This window comes from Leptinotarsa decemlineata, unplaced genomic scaffold, assembly GCF_025532065.1.
Source record: "Leptinotarsa decemlineata unplaced genomic scaffold, Ldec_3_MD MMD2_tig00000505_RagTag_RagTag, whole genome shotgun sequence".
In the NCBI taxonomy this organism is placed as follows: domain Eukaryota; kingdom Metazoa; phylum Arthropoda; class Insecta; order Coleoptera; family Chrysomelidae; genus Leptinotarsa; species Leptinotarsa decemlineata.
Window position 1 is genome coordinate 8729666 of NW_027412549.1, and position 19739 is coordinate 8749404.

The 19739-nt window shown below is 33.7% G+C and overlaps 1 protein-coding gene across 1 annotated transcript; it reads right to left on the reverse strand.

The window, feature by feature from the left end:
- Positions 1-731: 731 nt before the first annotated feature.
- On the reverse strand, positions 732-18900 carry LOC111507201 (cuticle protein CP14.6). Its single transcript, XM_023162488.2, has 3 exons — positions 18745-18900; positions 3455-3579; positions 732-1061 (listed from the first exon to the last, which is right to left on the reverse strand). Exons 1-3 carry the CDS (start codon positions 18757-18759, stop codon positions 797-799), a joined length of 405 nt encoding a protein of 134 aa, XP_023018256.1. The 5' UTR covers positions 18760-18900; the 3' UTR covers positions 732-796.
- Positions 18901-19739: the final 839 nt, after the last annotated feature.

A 19739-nucleotide genomic window follows, 5' to 3' on the forward strand; every position in this document is an offset into this window, starting at 1 on the left:
CTGTCGGTTTGTTTTTTATGTCCTTCAGCAAATTGTCTTTTGATTCAACTTTGTTCATTTTTCATATTGTCAAAGTTTTATACCCAAAATTCAACTCTGACAATTCAGCAAAATTTATGCATACAAAAATTAAAATATGTATTATTTACAAAAACTATAATAATTATTTTCAATCATCCAAAAGTAATTGATATTTCATATGGATTATCTGAACTTTTCATATCCTAAGTAGTTTCCAAGTTTATTTTATCAGTTTTGTAAAAATCAGATTGAGACCTTTGGAATATGGCTTATAACTGATTGGTAAATTGGAATGAAAAATTCTTTAGATGATGAAGATTTGAACTAAAATGGTAGGTACGTGACATAATTTGATAACCAAATCCTAACATACTGATCCATTTTATTATATAATATATTGTTACAAAACGATATTTTCAGCAAACAACAGATAATTCGAAACAATTTCAAAGGTTTGACTACTCGAGAAAAAAACTCGTAGTTTCTGATTTTTGTTTCAGTAAATCTCTCTCTCTCCCTCTCTAAAGTTGTGTACTTACTTCAAAACGTTCTATCAAGTTATAATCATTTTTAATTATACAAAATGATCTTCTTCATTTCATCAAATTGACTAATCACATGAACTTTTTTTCTGAAAATTAATCCTCTTTTACGAATCACCAATGTACTGTGATATATATTTTGAACTGTCCAAAAGTTGAGAAATAATCTTTCATAAAACTAGTAATTCTTTTATTATCAAGATTTCCAAGTCAACTCGCACAGTTCAATTATTTTATCCCAAGCCACCTCCAGCTAAAGAAGCTATTGCTGCAGAAGGTATTCCAAGTTGGCCTACTCTGGAAACTCCAGCGGATTTGGGTAAATGTTCTCCAGCAGGTTGAAATCCATTTTTGTCGGCGAGGTATTCAACATAATAGGTAACTCCATCTGCTCCAACGTAAGAATAATGACCGTACACTGAAGGATGCTCATTTTCAGTTCCTACATCTCTTTCTTCACCTTTTTGATCGTGATGGAAACCGTCGCTTGTATCAACGCTGGAAAAAAAAGTTGTTGTTTCAGAAAATATTGGGTAACAGTCTTCAAAAATCTAGATCTTGGTCTTGATAACTACAAGAAATATTTTCATGAGTTTTGATTTGTTGGATGACATGTTGGGGGCGTCATGACAGTTGGCATGGTCTGTGAATGTTGAAACATTCGTGACTGTACGGGCATAAATGATTGTTATGTCAAAAATCACTTGTTTCCTTCTAATTCAAAATTTATATGAAAGTGGTTGTAATTCAATATTCATGTGGCAGTAGTTGTTTAGAAAGAGTTTTATTTTCAGTTTGTATCTGAAAAGTAAACTTCTGGTTCACGATCTAGACACACATCTTCGTGAAAAAATATTATGTTATTTTTTTCCTTCCTTTGAACTTTTTCCACATTGTTCGTTCAATGATAGAGAAGTAAAAAGCCGAAAAGCTTTTTACTCAACATAATATGGTATTTGGTTTGCTTCCTGATAGATATGCCGTTGTTTTAAAGGCCAGCGATCTTCATTTATTGGCAAGGTTATGTATCGTAAAGGGTATTTTCTAACTACGGTACGAAACTCCAACGATTCGTTAATCGTTTTAAGGAAAAAATGTTTATGAACAAATGTCCGGAGTCGCTTCTTTTCTGAGATACAGGGCGTTGAAATTTAAAAAAAACTGTATTTATAAAATATCACAAATATACTCACACCGATTTAGTTAAAATACAACTTTTTGAAGCTTGTGTTTCCTTCTTATCTAGCTTCAATTTCGAAAAAAAAATATTGGAACCACTTTGCATATAACGAACACATGCTTTACCCGCTGACAGTGATAGTGTTATCATATCAATAAAAGTCAAAGTTGTCAATTAGCAGAAATTCCATCATGAATAACGTGCTAAAACATTGAGAACGCTACATGCAGGATTATGTGATACTGGGTGTTTTAATAAAAATGCAGGTGGTAGAAGACCAGAACTTGTGACAACGCCTGAACTAGAACAAGCTATATTTGATGCGATAGAAGAAGATCCTTCAAATAGTACCAGGAAGAATGCACTGTAGCTGAGATGCAACTAGACCTGATAATTTAAATCTAGATCGAACTAAATAAGCACCTCATTGCTTCAAATAACGGTAGCATATTACAATCAAATCGGTGTAAGGATATTTATGATATTTAATAATTACCGTTTTTTATTGAACTTCAACGTCTTGTATCTCAGAAACGAAGCAACTCCGAATATGTTCATAAGAACTTTTTTCTTAAAACGACCTAACAAGGTACCCTCTGAAGTTGAAGTGCCATCAAGGTTTAGCCAACGCCTCGGTAGATAATAACATTATTCTGAGGTGGGTTAAAGGGCACGACAGGAGTGAAGGTTTAGTCAAGGAAACGGCTGGACTAAGAATTTTAGGACCCAGTGTGGCGCCTACGGCCTGATGATTTGGACAATTGCGGAACTAGCCAAACTTCACACCACTGAGGAAACACCTCCACAATATGGGGCTAGTGGACACACCTTTAAGCAGGATGTATGAACAGGAAGATGAAACTGTCAGACATGTCCTATGCGAATGTCCTGAGTTAACGTCAATGAGAGAGTGTGTGTTCGACGAGTCTTGGCATACACCTGACGATATAAAGGAGATGTCTCCGAGAGACCTGTCCAACTGCCTGGAAAGGACACGATGGACGATGACCTAGGAGGACAATTCCTTGGGAGGATGTACAAAGGTTACATGTGGCCTAAATGCTGTGGGCCCACACTCACCCTCCCTACTCTACAGATACAGATACTCTCTGAAGTATCGTACTGTAGTTAGGTAACACCCTGTATAAACATATGAATAGGAGTGGTGACGTAAGTTCAATGGCATTTTCAAATTTCACGGGTTACTTCATATGTTTTGTACTCATTATTTATTAGTTTTTGGCCTTCTATTTCTAAATCGAAATGGATAAGTAGAAGGACAAAAACTTTCATTTCCAAAAATGAATCTCCCCTGAGAATGAACCCTTTCAATTTATACTCATTACATATACATAAGTCATTTTCCAAAGGCTGGTCGATACAATGAATACAAAACTATTCTTCATAAAAGCATGTAAAAAAGTAGCTCCATGAATCAAAATCTTACACATCATTGAAAGTCAAGTTCATTTTGATGTATGTCAATGCTGAATGTGTGAAGAAATTCCGAAATTATTGAAATGATATGTTGAAGTAGGAGTTATTTTCTGTCAGAAAAAAAATATATAAGATATTTGTTTAATTGGAAAATTTTATATTCAGAGTCAACTTAGGATTGATTATTTTAGTTTCATGCAATTATCTAATGAAATGCAAATGAACTTTCATACAATGAAATTAAACTGAATCATCATAATTTCTCTGTACTCACTTGAATGAATATCTGCCAAAACCATTGTTGTCATAATCGTATCTCAGGATACGTGACTGTTTAGGATCATATCTAGACTGAGGCCTTGAATATACTACGCAAACAAGAGCACAAGCAACTAATACCTGAAAAAATTGATTTTTTAAAGAATGAATCAATGCAGAATCATCATATGGAATTTCGATCATAACAACAATAAGGGTATAGTTTACATAAATTCAGGGCTCTTCAATTTGGAAATTATTTTCTGAACAACACCAAAAGCAGACACGCCAGATGATGATAATTGTCACAATTTAAGGAAGATCATCTAATATGTGATCGAGCTATCACTTCTACTTAATATTATGAGAAAAACTAGATAACCCTATTATACCTCCTTGACATCTTTTCATCAAAAGGATCTTGTTATTTTCCTTTTGTTTTTCAGTTTGTCATGACATAATTTTTATTGATAACTTCTCAGTATAAGGTAACACTGGAACCTCTGACGTAGAATAAATCCGAAACAAGCACTTTTCCCAATCATAAAAAAAGTTGTTTTCATCTCTTGAGAACACCCACTTGGTTCGTGAAACGCGCGTCGAGAAGAGTAATGCAATTCGGGTGAATGAAAAAGTGCTTGTTTTGGATAAAATCTGGATTGTAGAATGTTACTCTATAAACAATATCTGTTCTATGTAAATAAAGTGTTTTTTGTTTAATAAATAACATCTGAATTGATTTTATTACATTAAGGGTATTTTCGAACCAATTGAAAACTATGAAACATATTGTACTAAATATTTTCACAAAAATTAGGTTTTCTGGTGTTCAACTTTTGTTTAAGAAGAACATTACTTGTACATTACTTTCTCATAATTTGTAGTGCAGAAATCAGGAATCATTTTATTTACATACTCAGTTGTTTTCACTGAATATATTCAAGGAATTCCAGCTCATATATAATGAACAGAGGTTTGAAATGAGTTTTGGCTCACATTAACAGATGTCATCTTCAGAAGTTAAATTTGTTTCTACCGCATACAAATATGAACGCATCTTGAATGGAAGATACGAGAAATATTGGTAAATAATTTTCTCTTTGTCAGCAGTTTCATCATTGTTGATTGATTTGGCATTTTGTAGGTTCATTACGCGTTGATTTCAATATTATATTGCACAATATACAATGAATTGAAGAATAACTCGTGACAATGAAATTCTGAGTACTGTAGGATGGGTGAACAATGTGATATTAAAATTAACGTCTTGATCATATTCATGGGATTTTTGTAAACTTTCAATTATTTACTTTTTGGAAATTACATATTTCTATAGGATTTTTCCAAACGTTAATATTTACACGAAATACTAAGAAGAGATAACAAATAACCTCATCTGACGCTGAGATGAATTTTTCGGGAATATTGACTCCCGTCGATTACAATATCACACAAAATTTTGTCAAAATGAATTCAGACTTCATTGAGACTGTTTCTGCTACAATAAAGACCTGGAACATACAGTGCAGTTCTTTAATGCCCCCGCCCTTTTATTTTCATAACGGGTCAACTCAAAAAATTGAAATTTGAAATAATGAAATTAATGAATGAATACTTTATTTTGCAGTGAAATTGACAGATGAAACTTTCAAGATGGTGACTGGGCGCCATCTGGGAAAAAAATTGAATAGAAAGGGGGATCTTGTGACACATCTTTTGAAGCTCCTGACAAAAGCTTCACAACCCTAAAATATAATGTCAATATTACTATAAAATGGTGGAACTTATAATTGCCTGAATACATTGACATTTAACTAAATGATATGAGGTGTTAGAGAGTGCGTTAGGACCAGTGCTTTTTACAGCCCTGGACATTATCTTGTTGGGAGTACTGGATGGGACAGCCCTGAATGTCACCTGATAGGTTTACATAAGAGGATGATACATTCCTTTGTGTGGAAAAATATGTTTAAGTGAGTCAGTCTGAAACTGACGTTGTTGTTGGATAGCCTAATAAAGAATATAAAGTAAGTGGTGTTATAAATGTTTGCATCGTTGTTAGCCAGTGAGGCATTCCAACATCTCAGAAGAGGGAGCTACGTCGTTTTTTTTACGCTCCACATTAAATATTTGGATATGGCAGAACGGCGATTAACAAAACACCGTAGGAGGTCGAGTTCCTCAGAATCTTCATCTTCATCAAGTTCTGAAGATTCGTCTAGCAGCAGTGAACCCGACGAGCACATAGAGAGAAATCGGGTAAACGTAAAGGTCGGAGGTCTATTTTGATTTTTGTGAAAGAGGTGAGTCGAAAAATATTTCTACAATTTCTGAGTTTGACCCAAAGTCTGATTCGGTTAGAGACTGGTTGAGTATTGTGGATCAACATGCAACATGTTTTAAATGGGACGATAATACAACAAAAACTATTTCTTTGAGTAAACTTGGAAATACTGCATCACAATGGTTTCAAACTTATATTCAAACGGAAATAGGTTGGGCGAATTATTCGTGTGCTAAATGGAAAAAAATTCTTTCTACCACATTTCAGTCGATTAGGAACACCCATACATTTTTTATGGAAGTTGCGAATCACAAGCCATTTGAGGGGGAATCATTGTACAGTTTTCATTTCGATCACCTAGCTAAAATAGAAGCATTGAAAGCGAATTTTTCTGACGGTGATAAAGTGTCACTCATTGTTGGCGGAATCGGGGATGACACGGTTGCGTCGGCTGTGAGAGCAGCCTCAATCTCCCAGCAAGTTATTTGAGGGACAGAACATATGATGAGTCAGGGCCAAGTCACAAACAAATATATAACAATACTTCAAATATCGAATTAGAACAGTCAAAACCTGCTGGAAAGAATGATGAAAATTAAAAAATACAAAACACTCAAATTAAACGTTTTTATTGTAATGAACGGAGATACAAAAGAAGCGAGTGTAGAAGTTATAATATAAGGAAGTGCAATTTTTGTCATTGAAAAGGTCATATCGAAGCCGATTGTTACCCACAAAAAAGACAGACCGAGGTAAAATCAGAGATGCACATAGAAAAACCACAAAAAATTAATATGATTGAGAGTTCCAATAAAGATGAATTCTATCGAAAAATTTAAATCAATGACACTTCCTTTTTGGCTTTTATTGATTTTGATAGTGACTGTTCTATTTTGGAACATGAATTGGCAAAGGAGCTTGGACCAAAAGTGTGCAAACTATCAGTTCCTGCATTATTATCAGGTTTTTTAGATAACATTAGGTAGACGAGATTGTCGAGGCTTCTGTGACAATCGATCAGATAACATTGCTTTGTCGATTTTATGTTATCAATTCTTTGTCAGTTGATTGTCAGTGTATAGTTGGTAGAAATTTTACTGAAAACATCGCAATCAATTACCAAAGAGTAGGCAATGACTTAACATTCAGTTATGCACAGAAACCTCAAGAGAATTTTGGAAATAAACGACCTGTTACGTGAAAATAGTGACTGTGTAGCTTCTTCTCTCAAATCACTTAAGGGTTGAAAGTTGTTGCACGAAATCCGTATATGACACAAAGTGAAAAACCAATAGTCAGAAAGTTGGTGTCTGAATTATCAGAAGCAGGAATAATTCGAGAAAGCAGTTCTCCGTTTGCTAGTCCTATTTTGTTCGTAGATAAGAAAAACAATGAAAAATGTTTGTGTGTCGACTATAGAGAGCTTAACAAAATCACTATTAAAGAAAAATCTCCTCTCCCTTGTATAGAAGATTTGATAGATAGATTAAAGGGATGCCGATTTTTCACAAGTCTTTATTTCAAATTTGGCTACTATCAAATTCAGATGCACCCAGATTCAATAGAAAAAACAGCTTTTGTTACGCCGGATGGGCATTACGAGTTTTTACGTATGCCCTTTGGTCTTTGTAATGCACCCGTATTTTTTCAAAAAGCTATATTCAATCTTTAGAAAATTGAGATTTGATAAAATTATAATATACCTCGCCGATATTTTCATTGCAACTGAAACTAAGGCAGAAAATATTGAAACTTCACAAAATGTCTTCCAAATTTTAAAGAAAAATCTTTTAACGTTAAATTTGGATAAATGTTCATTTCTCCAAACCAGTATACTCTTTCTAGGCTATGAAATTGATGAATCAGGTATTCGTCCTGGTACCAATAAGGTAAAAGCTGTACAAAATTTTCCTACTTCACAAAACATTAATCAAATACGTAAGTTCCTCGGTTTGGTGAGTTACTTTAAAAAGTTCATTGATAAATTTGCACGAAAAGCTAGTATTCTAACAAAATTGTTGAGAAAAAATCGATTTCACACCGAACATTTTCGAACACAGTAACGTCAAAATCTCTACAAATATTTATTATTCTTTGCCGTGTATCCAATATTGAAGCAGGTTCGATTTCGTACATCTTTAACTTCAAATAGCCCCATAAAAAAATCCATAGGTTTCAAATTTGGCGAGCGGGCTGGATATTCTGTAGGACCTCGACGCCCAATCCAACAACAGGAAAAAGTAGTATCCAAATAGTTTCTTACTTGTCTGGAGTAATGTGGTGGTGATCCATCTTGTAGGAATACAATATGCATTTCGAATTCATTAGGATTCGCTTCGACGATTTCAGTGATCAGAGGGTCAACAGTAGTTTCCAGCTTATCCAAATACAGTTCCCCTGTTAAATTTTGATCAATAAATAGAGGTCCTGTAATATGGTTTCCCAATATTCCTGCCCAAACGTCAATTTTTTACGAATATTGGGTATGTGAGGGTTAGTGTCATTCCAATAACGGCAATTTTATCTGTGAACATTGCCGTTCAAATAAAATGTACATTCGTCACTAAAACAAATATTGTGGAGATAGGTAGGATGCTTTGCAATGGTTTCCGTTATGATTTCACAGAATTCTGTTCTTCGATCAGGGTCATCTTCAGTTAATTGGTGTACCATTTTAATTTTGTATGGATAATACCTATTCCTCTTCAAAAGTCTCCACACAGTAGAAGAAGACATCTCACACACATTTGCGACGGAATAAGTAGACTGTTCAGGATTTACTACCTATGGAATGGACGGATGACCTGGGGGCTTTTTGACATTACACTACCGGTAGTTGTGAATTTGGATACAAGTTCCCTCAAATATTTTCTACAGATAGGACGATTCAGAAAACGTTCATTGAAAATCTTTTTGGTCTCGTGAAAGTTACGCATCGCATGGTAAATAAAAATCACTTCAATTTTTTCTTCCAATGGACGAGAATTGACCATTTCAGAGATTGTTGACGTAGTACCTCTCTACTAGTAAAAATGAAAACTAAATGAGAATATTCTTAGTGAACGATGATGTTCATTGTCGTACTAACATTTTTTGATGTTTTTATAAACAAAAAATAACTGAACAAACCTTATAGGGTTGTTGGAATTGCCATATGGCAGATAAAAAGGAATATTTCTGGAAATATGGATATTAATGTGTTTGTCTTCAGGAAATTATTAAATGTTTCGCAATTTTGTAGTAGGTGAAGATATCATATCCTAGGGTTGTGAAGTATTCGTCACTAGCTTCAAAATGATATGTCGCAAGACGCCCCTTTCTATTTGATTTTTTTTCACCAGATGGCGCCCAGTCGGCATTTCGAAAGTTTCATCTGTCAATTTCAATTCATAATAAAGTATTCATGCATCAATTATTTTATTTCAAATTTCAATTTTTTGAGTCGACCCGTTCAAAAAATAAAAGAAATGTACTGTATAATGGCTTTCGTTTAAAATAATACCAATGTATCTCATCCTCAGAAGTGCTGGAATTCATTTTTGATTCTGAAGGTACTATTTTATCCAGTATAATTATTTTAAAATTTTTACAATAAATTTCATTCAACACACGTATTGCTACACGGTATCTTTATCAGTTACTGGTACTTCAAACTATTACACAATATCTTTTGTATAACAATAGGAAATGACAAAATTTATTGGAGACATGAAAAAATCTGGTAAATAAACAGGTAAATTAACCTATTTACATGTTAACTGTTTTCCTTGAAATAATATTGTATTGACTTTTATTTCCTGAACCTACCTGTTTTACCAGAATTGGAATCACACGTTAAAAAGTGAGACCTAGTTAGTCTCTAGCTCGCACAAGTTTCGACTTTTGAGGGTTAATGGAAAAACACCACCAAAATTTCAATGACAAAAATATCAAAGAAGCAGCTTATATAATTTTGAAAGAAAATGAGATTACGGCATCATGCTCAATTAATTTTGATGAAACATGACTATATATCACAAATCCAAATTTATTGAATCCGTTATCGTATTATATGATAGATTGGACAAGTCATAATTCTAATATTCAAAATGCTAGTAGATGAAGACAAAAAAACAAATAATAAGAGAATGTAATTTCGATGAACAATAGACCTGTAGAATGCATCCAAAATATGAACAATTCTTGTTGCACGTTTTTCAACCTACCCTTTCAAAGAATTCAACGCCACAGAATTCAGGGGGTCAATTGAAATACTGAAACCAGCAATGAGAGGTGATTTTTAATGAAATTTACCTTTTCAAACAGCAGTTGATTATGAACTTAACTATTTTTTAGCAGTTTGTGCCTACTTTGGTAATTGTAGCTCGATAGTTTCAATCAACAAAGTCTGGGAATGCCATGAAGAAGTGAATGAACTTGCAAACAAGAACAAATCACCTTTGTACTGGGTGTCGGGGCATTCAGGAATCACAGGTAATGATAAAGCTGATGAATGCGCTAGACACGGATCATCAACTTCATATATAGGTCCTGTACCAGCTCTGGGGTTTCAAAATCATTGGCACGAAACCAGATTAGAACATGAACCAATAAGAAGCACACAGAGTACTGGACAAAAGTGCCTGGCAACAAACCTTCATTAGGAAACCGTCCGAGAAAAGAACCGAAGAACTACTTCAGTATAGTAGGGATGGGATCAGCTCAGAATAATTACAGGGTTACTAACCGGTCATTGTCCGCTTAGAGGACACCTGAATAAAATGGGACTGCACAACGGAGACCTCAGCTGCAGATTATGCAACGAAGGGATAGAAACAGCTCTACATATCTTATGCGAATGTGAGGCACTGAATCACAGGAGGCAGGCAATATATGGACGTACAAAATTATGTCCAGAAGAATATGACAAACATCTAACACGGAACCTGTACAAACTAGTACAGGGAACGAGACTGATGGAATGGGTGTCATGGAAAGATGGGAGAATAAATGCAATAAGCCCACAAGGCTGCAGTTTTTTCTGGAGACTTGGACTAAATGGACGAGTCAGACAGCTCCCAAGGGACCAAAAAAAAATCAATAAAGTTTTGTTAGAACATTTTCGTTCCAAATCATACAACGAGGCGAGGTCTGAGGAAGTAGGTCAAATATGAATATCATGCACTTGTACCCATACTTAATTGCTGTTAGCAAATCGCAGGGTCAGCAAACATTCAAACATCAGATCAGTATACATCAATTTTCCAGGCTGAAGTATATGCATTTCCGAGATGCACAAGGAACATTAATATGAGGCTTCAACGAAATCAGCAAATCAATATTTCTATTGACATTCAGGCTGCTCATGGGGAACTGACGATTTCGAAAGTGTCATCAAGATATGCACTTGGAATGCCGAGAAGAACTGAGGAAACTGACGGTCAGAAATAGATTGACTGTATTCTGGTTGCCAGGACTCTCAAGCATCGCAAGCAAGTAAAAAGCTGATGTGTGTTACAGACATGGAACATCAACTCCATATACAGGGTGTAACATAAGTACGATGAAATATTCAAGTGATGCATTCCTGAGAAAGTTTCAAGAAAAATTATATGTAAATAGGGTGTTAAAATCGTTTTTCTAAAAATTACTTTTGCAAATAATAGGTTATTTGCACGATATTTGGTACCCGGGGTTTTTGAAGTAGGAAATCATAGTTTACTTGTGATGCACTGTTTGGAACCTTTGGTGTAGTAACGAATATTACTGAAGTTTTTTTCCAACACCAAACCGTTATTTCAACACCTCGACACGTGTTTCGATCACCAAGTGGTTTTCTTCAAGTGATCAAACTACAGTTTGATCTACCTCACCAAATTGTTATTTTTAACACCTCGACACGTGTTTCGATCACCAAGTGATTATCTCCAAGTGATCAAACTACAGTTTGATCTTCCTCTTGAAGATGATCACTTGGTGATCGAAACACGTGTTGAGGTGTTAAAATAACGGTTTGGTGTTGGGAAAAAACTCCAGTAATATTAATCATAATTTAGTTTTATTTTTCATGTAACATCTAGAGGGCGCTGCGTACGCTGACATTATTTATTTCAAATTGCCTCAACTTTTTGACAGTAAACTTTGGTACTTTTCATAGAAAACCTGATTCCCCCACCTTCTCCAAGCGAGAAAGGAGAACTTACTCAGCAACGATGAAGGTGATCACTTTCGAGATATTTCTCACAATTTTATTTATTGATGCATAACACTCAACTCCTTACTACTACTTACTCGGTTACTTGGCGCTAAGTGAAGTTACTGAGAACATTACAAAATCTAAGTAGGTAGTGGATCTCGTCAAAATGAACAACCTTTTTTTTTAAAATATTTATCAAAAAATTATTCGTTTTCGAGATACAAATTATGGATATTTTTTAAAACATGCTTTTTGACATAAGTTTTTTGCAATTTCAGTTATATGTATCTCGAAAACGAATGATTTTCCGATAAACGTTGTACAAGAAAAAGTTGTTCATATTGACGAGATCCACCACATACTCAGCAACTTCACTCATCGCACTAGGAGCTAAGTAATAAGCATCGATGCAGAAAATTGTAAATATTTTGAGAACGTTGTTGTACCTTCTTTACTTTTTTCATAGCGCCCTTTAGGTGTTACATGAAAATTTATACTAAATTATGATTTCCCACGTCAAAAAATCAGGTTACCAAATTTCATGCAAATAACTTATTTTTGCGAGTTATTTTTAAAAAACTAACAAAAAATTCAATTCCACCACCCTGTATCTCTGAAACGAGGTATTTCCGGACACAAGTATATATGAACTTTTTTTTCTTAAAACTGCCTCATCAATACGTCACTTGGAAATTTCAAAGTGCTTATGTTCCACCCTTTATAGGCCCTGAACCAGTTGTGGGCTAGTTGAGGACTGGTTGAAACACTGGTTGTTGTACTGGTTATACTGGTTGAGTACTGGGAAAACATACTAGAACATACTCGGAAAATCCTTCATAAAGGAACCGTCCGAGAAGAAAAATGACGAACTGGTTCAACGAACAGGGATCAGATCAGAACAATCACAGAGCTACTCAGTAGAACACCTGAACAAGAAGGACTGAAAAACGGAGACCTCAACTTCGGGCAATGCATATTTTATGAAGATATCTTCTTGATCACAAAAACTGAACAATTCATGGATAACTTGAATTAGGTCCAGCAAGGACACGTAGAAACTAGTACAAGGCACAAGATTTTGGCCATGGGTGACATAAGATAGACATGGGTGACAATAAGCCCATGAGGCAGCAGTGTTCTCTGGAGATTTGGAAAAAATGGACAAGTCAGATGGCTCTCAAAGAAAAGAAAAACAGTTTACAATATTTTCCTACTCAACATATTTCTCAGTATAGTCAAAGCACTGATTAATTTTTTTACAGAAACTCCCAACTTGAAGCTAACAAGTGAGGTTAGTGTCAAACATAGTTTGAGATGTATGTTTTGAATATGTTTGAAATATGTTTTTCCGTTAACAGTTACCGCACTCCTAGGAACGACAACCCTCAAAAGTCGAAACTTGTGAGTGCTAAGGTCTAATTGAAAAAGGAGAAAACGAACTTGGTGAAATAAATTGTTGTGTTTTGAATTTGAGGTTATTTTATCAACATGGATACGTAATGCAATTGGACAATATAATATATAGTAAGATGATAAGATGATAGCACCAATATAGTTACTCAGTAACTTACAAAATTCATATATCTTATGAAATTAGTTCTCAGAATTATGCATGTTTCTTATAGTGATGCGTTTTTCAGTAGAATCATAATAAGTAAGTAAACCTATCGTTTGTAGTTATGAATTTTTTATTATTTGTTTTATAGATTTTGGAGTTTGAGATATTTATCGTATCTTTTGACATTATATTGAAACATTTTGGTGCAAAATATCATTCTTTGTGTATGACATTTCTTGAATGGGGGTGGTGATATATTTTGTGCATTTCAAGTATCTTTTTGATCTTGCCAGGCAATAGTTTGATTTATTAGAAAATATCCAAACGAGACAGTTGCATGCACACAGGCTTTCAACGTTGTTGTTCAACGTTAATTGTTTTGTATCAACCATCTAGAAAAAAAAAAAGATTTTAATCAAAGAATTTTGAAAGATTTGAATTTTATGCAGTATATTCCCGAATGCTTCCACCTCATCATGATACAGTATCCAATTACTGATTTACCCAGTGAATTTTATATTATTAATGAGTTTTGTTCAGTTAAAATGCATCTTGAATTATACAGTTTATATGTTAATTGCTTGAGACGTTATTCCCTGTTTATTCCATCACATTTGAGGGTCCAAAACCAGTCCAAGATATTTAACTTTCTCAATCTTTTCAATACTTAGACAGCTACATAATGTTTTTGGGCAAATAGGTTTATGCATGTGAATCATTTCCATATCGGGTTGTTGGTTACCTTGTAGAGAATATACTATGAATTTTGATTTTGAGACATTGGTATTAGGTAGATTGTCATTTTGCCATATCTTTCTTTTTTCTAAACTTCCTTCGGCTTCATTGTATACTTGTCGCTATGTCTTTGCTTTATAAACAATGGCCGTATCGTCAGCATATGAGATGAGATGGCCTTTGAAGTTTTTAATTTAGGCTACGCTGTTGATATACACTAGAAATAGTATGGGTCCCAAAACTGTGCCCTGAGGCACAGTTTGTTTTCTGTTTGACAGATTACTTTTGAAGATTTTATTTGCCGGACCTCGAACTCTATAATTATAGAGTTTATTCATCATTTTTTCGTGAGAAACGGTGTCAAAGACCTTGGCCAAAGCTAAAATAACAGCTAGGCATTTATTGGAATTATCCAGGGCCTCCGTTGTTTGAAAATTTGCATTTAATATTCATAGACCTTTGCACGATTTATAAAATTCAGAATGAAGGATATCTATCATATGATAGTGTTGATTAGTGTTTCTTAACATTTCAGCAAAAATTGTATTTTATTTATGATGAGTCGCGTTAGATTTTCAGTCCAAATATGGACTGAAATATGGACTGTAACCGTATTCATTAAAGCCCTGAATTTGACTGGAAATTTTATTCTTTTTATGTTTCGAACATCGAGCATTTTCATATGAATGTAAAAAGTAACTGACAAGGTTTTTGCGACTTACTGAACTATTTCAAGTTTATAAATTCTACGGTCGTTCTTATCGCATGGTAAATTTTGCAGATGACTTGTTCATACACTTACATGAGAACAAAATCTTTGTGAAGGAACTTTGTAAGTGTGTCCATTATAAATTTTGAAGCCGCAAATCTCAAAGCAGATATTACTATTTAGGAAAAATTAATGAATTCAATAACATGGTCTTCTGAATTTTGAAATCAGCAATCCAGCTATGCCCTGAGATTTTATTGGGTCCGTTACAACATACACATTATAATGTAAAATTCCGCCATTTATCTATGGGAGTTCTTCACATCACCAATTTCAATGTCCCCATATATCAAACTTTCGGCTTCTCCAGTTTAAAGGCGGTTATCAAATAAAACCTGAACAGATTGTAAGACTTGAAGTGTCTCATATTATATCAAATTGTTCGTAATTATTCTAAAAAAGTCTAGAGCTCCGGTTCAACAATAATCAAGATAATTCCGAATCATTAACATAAATGTTTGTCAGAAATCTAGGAAAATTGTAAACGTCATTCGTTGAGATACCCAACACATGATTTGTATCTCGTTAAAGAGATCGCCTGTCAATTGTACCTAAAGCAATCAATAAAATGGTGCGAGTTTTCGATTTTTGTATTCTTATCAAAACAAAATGAACAATCGTTAAGCTAGGCCGAAAAACATCGATGAAACTGAAAAGCTTTTACCCAAATTAAATAGAATAATGTCGGTAGAAAATAAATTCATTCCAGCAGAACCGAAAAATATTCATGAAATAATACACAGCGATCAAATTAATAAGATAAATGCAGATTCAGTTCTACCAAATTCAGATTCAGGAAGTAAAAAAAAATTAACAACAAAAATTCAGCTTGAAATGGGGCTGATATGAAAATTCGTTCAGTGACTACAACCAAATTCATGGAGAAGCTCAAAGATTTCCCTCAAAGAACGTCCTATTTAAACTCAAATAAGATTCATACTAATGTCGTTTTACAAACTTCAGACATTGTATAAGACAGTATTTTTGCAGTGTTTATTTTCCAAAAAATGTGATTTTCTGAATTGACATAACTGAATCGAAAGTGGTGTTTAACGCAATACATAGTCGTTACAATAATGACACAGACAAACGTTCCAAAAATCAATGCTTCGGGTTCTGTTGAATTTATACCCACGATAATAGTTTTTCTTAAATATTTCTCATGTAGAGACAGCAATCAGGTAAACAAAAAAATGAGATACATCGCTTTCGCCCAGTCAATAATCTGAAATAATCATAAACCACTAGTTATACATCATTTTTATTGGGATGAATGAAATGAGGTTTCATCATTGATAGTGAACTCAATTTTTCAATATCTTTTGACGGTGACAAAGTTTCAACACGTTTCATTATTCGAATATTTGTTTTTATTATGTTCATCGCGAAGTCTTCTCTTAAATTTAGAAACTGTTTGAGCTTAGACCAACATGAATCTACATATTTTTTTATTACAGATGATCTATATTTGTGTAAAATTAGCTTGCATCATAAAATTAATTTCCATGGTATCAGTTTATATGTATTCCCGTTTAAAACAGAATTTTCAGGAATGACATTCGAGTGTGAATCCTACTCAAACGTGCATATTGGTGGAGTATAATCATTCCTCGGAAAACTCGCCTACATAACATTATTTTTCCATATTTTATGAAGTTTGTGGAAAGAGAAACGTCATTTGTTAGAAATGTCGCATTATAGTTCCATTGTGTGAATAAGCTGAATGAATTACTACTCATATCCAATGAATTATATAATAATAATATATGAATTTATTCAATTTTCAGTTAAAGGATCTGTCAACTACAATTTGAACAATCTGAACAAATTCATGAAACCTACAAAGGACACCCTGTGCGTGGGTAATATTGTTTTATTCACAATATTCACATTATAAATCAGAACAGTGAGATTAAAATGGATTTGACAATTCAGGGTATTAAAATGTAAAGATGTGGAAATCTTAAATGTTAGAAACGTTAAAATGTAAAAATATAATCATGTAAGAATGTAAAAAAATAATATGTAAAAATAAAATGCAAAAAAAGTAAAAATGATAAATATTAAAATGAAAATGCATACATATAAAAAATATAATTATTGCAACAAATGTCGCCATGATTTTACAATATTATTGATGGAAGGAACCTTATACAAACATTTGGCAAATAAATGTCCCACTTTACTAGTTCCCATTTCAGTAGGTAGTTTCAACAGTGTTCTTACGTGGTATAAATAATTCAAGTGATGGAGGAACACTTAGTAGGGCCTTGCCTGAGCGTTGGTGTTCCTTCATCGTGTATGGCTATTGCATAATTATAGGTATAATATCAATTGTTCCCCTTCTTTTAGATATTCGTTTTTTTCATCGGTAAACTAGATTATGGATCAATTTCATGGTCAGAAAAATCATCCAATTCATCACCTTCATTTTTATTTTCTCCTTGTATTGAATTATCCAAGCTTGTAAGATATTTTGCCGAAAGTGATGCAACTTACTTAGAAAAACTATCTCGTTTGACATCCTATGTTTTTAAGGCTAGATTCGAAGAACTAAAGGAAGTGGTGAACAAGGATATTGAATAAATTGAAAGGAAAATTGAGTCTATACTGGGAACAGGATACTGAGGAATTACAGGTATTGAAAAAGTTGCACGAGTTCTGAACAAGCTTTGTGGTTCCCAAATCCCTTTTACGGGACTTGTTCAGAAAATAGCACAATATATAATGAGTTACCCTTCAATGAAAGCAGTTATCATTATTATTAAATAATAACGCGAAAATATACCTGGGAACATACCTGCAAAAACCTTCGACACATGAGCACCAAAAGGAATGCATGTCATTTCTAATATTATATAGTCATTGGATTGAAAATTTTGAATAGCTGAGTTCATACATTAACAGCTTCTCAATGAACTATGGAGATAAGAAAAAACATCTCAAACATTCATATTGACGATTACTTTATGGCTGTGACATATTGTTAAATACAAACTTTCAGTTTGTGTCTGAAAGTGACTTCTTTACATGATCTACACATTCATGTATAGAGTTTCAAATTGATTACTTCCTTCCTTCCTTTGGAAGAATCTCCCATCTCTTTTTTTGTATCAGATGGAGTAGTATAAAGCCAAAAACTTTCTTTCCCAAAAAATTAATCACTCCTAAAAATATAACCCCTTCAATTCACATTGAATTATCTTTGAGGGATTTTACAAATACCTCATAATTCCAAACAGATGGAACATTAGAAGTGATGAAACCTCTTTGCTGTAGAGAACAAACATGGATGACCTAATCGAGGTTTTTCAGATGCCCTTTAAGATAATCTTAAATGAAACTTTTTGGAGGCAACTTATCTACAAAACCTTGTTGGTAAACTGAATATGCACTTATTGCACTATACAAATCCAAAATGAGTTACAATTTTATTAGATGCCTATAATGAAGTCATTATAGGCCAGAATAAGGAGCACAAATTCTTGTAAATGGGAAAAAACGTGAACGTATAATGCATGTTTGGTTTCCCTCTGAATGAAAGTGAATAAGTGGTTGAATGCAGCCAATATCTCCATGATTACATTTTAATTGAGAGATGAATTAAAAACCCATTCTTCACTATTCACTCACACGCAAATGGCCCACTGGCCCACTACGAATAATTAATACTCTTTGGATTACAAGACACTATTTGTTGCACAACACAAACTACTGAACTTTTCAGAAACTATTTCGTAGAATCAGATTTTGGACTAAATAATTTATGAATCTAGTCGACTTACCGCTTTCATTAACATCTCGTTTTGTAACTGACAATGACGCTGAAACCATGTGACGTTACTTATATATACTTTCAAATTGTCCCCACATCTGCATCACGAAAATTCTCACAGCAATAACAAAAAAAATCATACTCAATGTTTGATATCATCTCGATTTGTGACAGTTGACTTGAAATTATCAAGTATTAGAATTAATTTCTATACTTTTTTTGAAAATAACTGGTAACAATAACTAGTTACATCGTATTGCCTAAACTGGTGTTGCAACCATCATTTTATGTTTTGATTATGCAATCATCTCAGATATGTATTGGCTGAAATTAATGCTTTTTCATAATACAGTAACCCACCAGGCAAAATAATGATCATAACCGATATCAAAATAAATTATCGTGTTGTATCAGAAGAGTTGAAAAGTATGTGGATTGATCAATATTTTTACACAAATAAAGGTTGAAAATATTGGTATCAATAAAAGAAGATATCATATACATTTATGTGTTAACGACTATATTCATTGACTTATTCATTTTGAAGCACGGATATTATTGAAAACGTTCCTACTTTATGAATCACTTATTTTATGACTGAAACATAACTGTCAAATATAATTTTATAGCGGCCAATTTCTCATCGTTTGCAGAATCATCCCAGCTTCAACCAGATAAATTCTTTCGAGAAAAATATCTGGTCGAGGCGGGAATCGAACCCACGGCCTTCCGATCGTGAGTCGGGCGCACTACCACCGCGGCCAATTCCATAACTATACGAAATTTCACATTATACGTAAGTATTGAGTAATCAATACAGATTATTGAGCTTGAATTTCAATCCAATGAAAATCCCATAAATTAATTTTTGCATAATAGTTGAATAGAACTGGCCGAAACTTGATAGAAATCCATATTGAAAGTCAATAATATAGTTTATTGTATGATTTTCACTATACCGGGTTTCACAAAAACGGCGACACGTGTTTCTCAACGCTTCCTCAA